A 7614-nucleotide genomic window follows, 5' to 3' on the forward strand; every position below is an offset into this window, starting at 1 on the left:
CTGTCCTGCAGCTCCTAGTCACCCGTAAAGACACAGGCAAGTTCCGTCTGAGGCTACTGTTCTAGACAGGAAGGAAGAATTGGGGAGGTGACACTGGTGTCATCCAGAGTGACATAAAATGGGCTGCAAGCCCCATCCCCTTGCAGTCTCCATCAGGCAGAGTAGGGGCTCCCAGGGCAGGTATTGCTAATAACATCAAAGGTTCAGGGTGGCAAAAGTCTGCCTCTTGTGAACTCAAGGCCACCGCTCTACCCACCCACCATTCCTGTGGTCACATGGTGACATGTGAAACTACTGCAAGTGATGTTTCCTCGGTACAACCGTCTCCAGAGCTGCACCGAGTTGGAGGCAGAGGGAAGGCAGGGGAACCACAGGTCGAGCCAGAGCCTGGGGTGGGGTCTTTGTAGGGATGGGTCATCCTGATGAATCCAGCGGCTCTGTGGTTTGTGTAGGGAGCACACGATGAAGGCTGACAGCACAAGGATGGACACTAGGGTGAGGGTCGGACATCAGTGCCTCCACAACCCCACGCCCTCTAGAAGCTGCTCTGAAAAGAGCACATGCCGATCCCCTCTCACACCCAGCTAGGACACAGAAGCTCCTAACTCAGATGAGAAAAGAACATTAGGAAGCAATAGACATCTTGGGAGGAAGAAAGCATTTACATATAGGAGATATGCTCGTATGAAACAAAGCAGTTTCTCTTTTAATGCATTTCCTCTGCAAAGAAGTTTTCCTCAGAAGAAAAGGCATGAGGAAGCTTCTGCTGCATTTGAGAAAAGACAACTCTTTGGAAAGAGCTTGTGGGGTGATGGTGAAGGTAACCTGAGGCACCCCTGCCTGTTGGCCTGTGATGGCCTTGACTGGTGGGGCGCGCAGGCACTTGAGGCAGCAAGACCTGACTGCTGTAATTGTCTCTGATCCACCTGCTCTTAGTAGGCTGGCTGTGGTCACTGGGGTTGTTGTGAGCACAGGCCATGTCTTTCACTGTTGTCCTCTTGTCTGGGCTGGAGGGAAGCCTGTGGTAGCAGGCACGCCTACCCACAGGTCCAGGAGGTTCTGCTTTATGGGAGTTTGCGCCTGAAGGAGCACTTTCGTGGAGAAGCCCTAATTTCTTTAACAGAATCTGTCGAATAACTTTCAGCAGCATCTGCACTTTTGGTTCCTCCCTGATTGTGTCCACTCTGTTTATGATTGATACTCTGCTCTGAGCAAGGGCTGATGAGGGCTTGCTTTTTTGCCTGAAGTCTTCCTGCCCTTTGCATTGTTTATTAGTATTAGGATACTGCAGAAAGTACTTCATCTTTTTAATTAGGCTTTTTATAGGAGCCTGGCCCTTCTCTGGCAGGTGTGGAGAGGATTTGGTCCCAGGGGTATCTACCTTCCTGACCAGTGGCGGAGGACTCTGTCTCTCCCTGGGCCTATTGATGTCCAGCTGACACTCCACTTTTCTCCCGACATTTGGAGCTTGATTAGAGGGGGAGGAGTGAATACTGGTGTCCTGAGACCCTAAAGGCCTTAGGCTGATGTTGATGTTCTGAGAGTTTTCCATCGTGCTGGCTCCTACGGTGACTTCCCATGCCGGGTGCCTCTCCTCCACCTCTGGCCTCCTGCTCTCTTTGGCTACCGAGAGTGGGGACAGTAGTTTGACTTCCAGCGTTGGTGTGCTGCGGCAGGTACCTCTGAAGGCCACCATCCCAGTCCCCTCCCCTGGATCATGCTTGGCCATTGCTGGGCCTGGAGTGGGCCCTGGGCTGCCTCTCTCGATCCTGAGAACAGTGCTGCTCTGCTGGGTGCAGGCAGCAGAAGGAAGCCCAACCTCCTGTGCAGTTGGAGGGATGTCGGAGGGCCCATCATTGTGATCAGATGGGGTCCCAGTGCCAGATCTCTGCACTTCCTTCCATGCAGATGACCTGGTGGCAGGGAGAGGGCTCTGCAGACTGGGAAAGGATATTTTTGTTGTCTCGTTCTGTCCTGGAACTTTCCCAGGAATTTCTTGCTGGAAAGTGGCTAATTTGGCAGTGAAGTCAGCCGTGGAGTCATAGGTCTCCAAGGAGGCAAATGTGGGCTGTGGAGAGGGCAAGGCTTGAGCCTCACCTGTGTGGACGTTTCTAGGCTCAAAGTTCTGCAAGAGTGTCCCCCACTTGTGCCTTAACCGATAGTTTTTCATATGCACTTCCAACAATAGATGAGTTCTGGGATCAAGGAAGGCAAGCACCTGAGAGGTGTTCACACACTTTTCCAGACCGTTGGAGTATTTAAGATTTGTGGGTTGTGAGTGGTTGTTTGACTTGGGTGAAGTGTGTTTGTCAGTAAGCCAAGATCTTACACACACAGGGATCGTGCCTTCTTCGATTTGCCCCAACTTCCTGTTCAGATGGACTTGCAGGTCTTTTTGCAGACATTTCTGTTCTTGCCCCCTAGAGAAGTGACCACCCGAGTCATACTTCTCAGGCCCCATGATGTTACTTTGTGCACCTTTGTGCTGCTGAACCTTCCATGAGGTGCTTCCTGTACTCTTGGATGCATCTTTCCTGCCTTTGTTTGTATCTTGTGGAACTTTCCTTCTGTCCTCTCGTTTGAGGGTTACCAGACCCTTATTAAAGGGACTGTCAGACGGCCGGGACCCTGTATTCTGGACAGCTTTGTTCTTTCCACAAGCAAGTGCTGAGGGCCGGGTGGGCTGGGTGGGTCCCTGGCTGTGCTGTGCCTGGCCCTCACACTTCCTTGGGAATTTGCCCAAATGTTGTATGAGACCCTGGGATGGTATGAACCTGAAAGCAGGGTGGGGCAAGTTCTCGCTCCCCTCATCTCTGTTGAATCTCCCTGGCCTGTGACACTCTGGTTTCTTCTCCAGTACAGCGCTGCAAGAATCCCCAGAAAGCATGGAGAAAGACTGTGGGGCCTCAGAGGCCTGGCTGCCTTGAGGAAGGTTGAGAGTAGGTAGGCTAATGGGTTCTTGACCTTTTTGGAGCTTAGAGTTTAAAGCCTGTCTCCATTTCAATGGCTTCTGCAGGGTCCATTCGAGGTCCTGATTTTCAATAGGAAGAAACGACTGTGCCTTCTTCTGGGATGTAAAGCAAGTTGTTCCACAGGCCCTGACCTGGGATGGACAGGTAGGCTGTGGCTTTGGGGGAAAGCACAGGAGTTGGGCTGGCGGCTGGACAGACGGCAGAAATGTGGGTAAATTGCGTAGTAATGGATCTGACATATGTGTGGGAACTTCATTAAATTTAATAGTTGGAGACCATGTAGATGAAGATCTTTCACCAGCCCAGGCAGTGGCCACGAGGGACTCACTGTGCAGAGAGGGCAGGCCCCAGAAGAGTAGGCTGCATTCACGCTCTAAAGGGCTGCCCAGGACCTTGTGGAGAGAGGGCTGCTGAGACCCAAGAAGCCACTCTGCTTTGCCCTTTGTGCTGCAGAAGGGCTGTGCAGAGGTGAGTTTGTCACCCAGTGACTTTAACAGGTTTCTCAGAGAAACCCGGGGGTGGTCTGTGTTCACCGGTTGGAAAAATGAGCCGCCCTTTGGTTTTTCCTGGAGCATTTTCTGTTTGACTCTCTTGCTGATCAGCATCTCCAGCAGCTTCTGCATGTCAGGGTGGATGAAAGCATGGTCCCCTCTTCCCGCCTCTGCCTGCCAGTGTGAGGGGCTTTCCCAGAGCACAGTGTCTGGTGGGTGGGGAGACAGATGTTCTTGCTGGGATTTGCCATGTGCCCAGCTGGAGAAGAAGGTGGCCTTGGCAGTTGCCCAGCACCAGGAGAAGCATGAAAGACAGTGGTGAAGGAGGTCAGGGCCTAAGAGAAACCTGACGAAAGATGCCAAACAGGATTTACTGAGCCAGGAGTCGTGGGGCCCAGTGCCTGGGGGCAGCCTCCTCAAGGCAGGCTGGTCTTCTTGAGGCTCTGTGGAGAGGGTTGAGGCCAGTGAGTGCTGGGTCCCAGAAATCAGAGAAGGCAATGAGGACAGAGAGCTAGAAGAAGGGGCTGCCACCCAATGCCTTGGTGGTCCATTGGCTCCTGCAGACCCTGGTTGGAACACCTCACCTGGGGCATCTCCATGAGAGAGGTGATTGACTTCGGCGTTTCCGGGGAGCTTGTGTAGGAGGCTGCAGGAAGCAGGAGGCACAAGCTACAGCCAGGAGCAGACAGGCCCCAAAGGGAGGGTAGGTTGGGCAGGGGTCAGCAACTGTGGCCCTCAGTCCCTTCACTGTCCCCCACCCTAGGTTCACCAGGCCAGCCACCCCACCATGCCATCTCCCCCTTAGTCCTAGAGATAGAAAGATCTTCACCTTTGTAGAACTAAAACTAGCTGCCGAGTCTCCTCCAGTTCCCTTCGGCACTCTCTGCAAGCTAGAAAAATAGACTGGGTTATGGCAGAGAAGGGAGGCCCCTGGGATCTTACAAGAAGCCGAGTAGATTGTCACATGGGAGACACCATATCATATTAGACCTGCAGGCCAGCCAGTCATCAGTGTCTGAGACTCCTGACAGTGATAGTAAGGAACAAGGAGAGGCCACTTTTTATCCTTTACAAGAAGCTTCTGTGTCCACCAACCCCCATTGTCCTCACAGTTACCTTATGGGGAGGAAAGACCGCTCATCTAATGAGTAGTCTGCTATAGAGAAGTAAAACAGCGTTCCTGCAGTTAGACCTGTAAGTTCCGCCTGCAAATGTAAACAGTATTGCTCCATTATGACCCACACTGCCCCCTCCCGGACACCACCCTTCCCTGGCCAGTCACAGCTTCATTCCAAGCACACAGCCTGAGAAATGTCCCCAGGTCAGATTTCTTTCCCAGAAGCTTCACCGTTAGACCTCCTCAAGTGACAGCCGCAGAGATTTGGATCTGGTTTCTCAGGAACAGGGAGTTCAAGTCACATCTGTCCTAGAAGAACAGAGCCTTACCTTTCAGAATATAGCTCTTCTTTTTCTTTCTTCTTTTTCCCCGCCCCTTCTTTTCCACGTGGGGCTGAGAAACAAGAAAGTAAGAGTCTGAGACCCAATTCTCCCGCGTTTTTCTGTATGCAATGTTCCCAAATAGTGTGACTTTCTACATTCCAGAAATAGAGTTTATTTGTAATGTGGCTAAAAGCATTTTCTGTTTTTCTTCTTTGGAAAACAGAATAGCTTTTGCATGTAAGCTCCACATGGATGTCATTAGTCCCAGTTCCTCTTGTCAGGAAACATACACTGAGATCTACCCACATGTCTCTCAGCTCCCACGTAGGCCTGAGCTTCCGGCTGCCAGTCCAGATGCATCTGCCGTGAGAATGGGACTGACGCACCAGTCCTCCGACGCTTTTCCCAAATTCTCTGGAACTCTACGTTTTAGCCATTTTTTTCTCATTGTTTTATTTCACTGTGGCCCCTCCAGCGCACCATACAGGTGATCTGAGAGTCTCAGATGAATGTCTCAGTGCCCACTCTCACCTCTGCCCCACCAGTCCCAGAAGAATGGTATTGTTACTGAGATTTCCACACTTATAATTCTCTCAACTGAGGGGCTGGGGATTGAGCTCAGCAGCACAGCGCCTACCTGGCAAGTGCAAGGTCGTGAGTTGATTCCCGGTACCAGAAACAAACAAACAAACAAACAAAAATTCTCTCAACTGGTTTAGGAAAAGTAGAACATATAGTCGAAGAAAGAGGCCTGTTTATTGGGTTTCTCCCAAGGGATGCTTACCTTTCTGATGTTTTCCTTTTTCCAAGTTAATGGGAAGGATGGATCAGTCTCCAGGAAAGGGATCAGTAGGTTAAAGAGCAGCAACCCACACAGAACGGCAAGGATCATGTCCATTGCCCAGCTGGTGGAGCTGGTGCTCAGCCATGTGGTACTAACACTTTTCAGACGGAAGAGAGGATTCTCCATTATCTGAACTGAACTGTCGCCCTCAGGCTACTGAGCCCTGAGAGTTCCCTCAGTGAGTCAGGGGTGGGGCCCAGGCCTGCATCACAGAGCTCTGGTCTCCTCATCACAAAGGGGTCCTGAGGGGGGCTGCAGAAAGAAGAGGGAACCCCATCATCACTCCCCACCCTCCAGCCCGGCACATCCTCTAGTCTCCTGAGTCTTCCAGATTCTTCCTTCCAAATCCAGCTGTTCAGCCAGTCAGATAGTGCCCCGTACATTTTCAACCACCACCACCACCCAGAAGCCCAGATGGGACTGCTTCCTCAGGGTCTCTGCCTGAGCTACATCAGTTTCATAGTTTGTGAAACTTTGGTGTTCTCTCTTACATTTTTTTTAATGGGAATTATCACACTCAGTATATCACCTCTATACCTCCAGAAATTCCCCATATATATTTTTACATTGCATCAACCCAATCCCAGTTTCTTTCACACTTATTTAACTCATTAAGTTTTAAGTAAAATTTTTATATACTTTTCAATTAATTTTCTCTTTTCAGCTATTTGGCTATAAACCAAAAAATTAATTTAATACATTATTATAAAGTCACAAACTAAGTATAAAATTGAAACAAACCCTCAAAGTATATTCTTGCATATTTCTAGTATGCTTGCTTTTGAAATCAATGAAAAATAAACAGTAAAAGAAAAATTTAAGAATTTCTTTACACACACACACACACACACACGACACTGATAAATCAATCCACTATTTTCAAATAAAAAAATAAATGATTTCTTGCCATTCAAAGACTTCCTTTATTATTTCTTGTCAGACAGTACTGCCAGCAGCAAATTTTCTTAGGCTTTGTCTATTGGAGAATATGTTCCCTTTTCATCACTGATGGATAGATTTTCTGAATGTGAAATCTTTGATTGAAATTGATGTTTTTCTCTAAGCTCTTTGAGCGTGCTAGTCCACTGTCTTCCAATATTTTACGCAGGAAAATTGAGTCAACAGTAGCCAGGAGCTCAGGAGAAGAACTGAACTGAATTTTATTAACACTAGAGGACCCCAGAGAACTAATATCTAAAATCTGAGTCACTGATTATAGAGCGTTTGTCTTTTTTTCATAGGGTGGCAAGCAGGAGTTACAAAAAAACTAGATAAGCATAGCTGAAGACCATGGTACAATGGATATCTTGTGGTGAGCATAGTTGTATGTAGCAAAGTTCTTTATAGCAAGTTTGCAGAAGTTTCAACTTGATAACAAATCATATGATTTAGCTGAGTTCAGTGGCAGAGAATAGAATGGCTGCAGCCTGATGGAATGAAATGGTTGCCCTTAGGTCAGGATTTCTACTTCATTCCCTCCTCTTAATGCTCCTCAGGAACTCTGAGGGGCATCATCATTTGAGTCCATTAGGGACTGTTGAGTGTAGGCAGCACTTATGTATATTAAACTCAGGTAACTTGGGGGTCTTTTCTTCTGGCGACCTGTCTGAATTGACCTCTGAATTAAACTATGTGCACATGGGATTATACAGCAACCCATAGAATGAGAATTTTAATAGTAATGATCAGGGAAGTAAGTATGGAGGCCATTAAGACCTTTTATTTGTCAAACCATTGTTTTAGTAAACTTATAAATAGGTTATTAACTCCAGCGTTTTTGTCTAGTTTTATTTGACAGGGGTGTTTGGCCTTGGAAGGCCTTGGTAATTGTGTCAGCAGGGGCAGAGGTTTTTGGGATAAAAGTATA

At 48.5% G+C, this 7614-nt stretch overlaps 1 protein-coding gene across 1 annotated transcript; it reads right to left on the reverse strand.

The window, feature by feature from the left end:
• Positions 1–941: 941 nt before the first annotated feature.
• On the reverse strand, positions 942–5935 carry LOC102025259 (spermatogenesis-associated protein 31E1-like; the record flags this gene model as incomplete). The annotated part of the gene is given in 5 exon segments (XM_005384977.2): positions 942–3906; positions 4048–4109; positions 4293–4353; positions 4910–4973; positions 5688–5935. Coding segments are annotated over 5 exon segments (3338 nt in total), but the record flags the coding sequence as incomplete, so codon positions are not given.
• Between the last annotated feature and the right edge of the window lie 1679 nt (positions 5936–7614).

This window comes from Chinchilla lanigera, unplaced genomic scaffold, assembly GCF_000276665.1.
Source record: "Chinchilla lanigera isolate Chin_1 unplaced genomic scaffold, ChiLan1.0 scaffold00021, whole genome shotgun sequence".
NCBI lineage: Eukaryota > Metazoa > Chordata > Mammalia > Rodentia > Chinchillidae > Chinchilla > Chinchilla lanigera.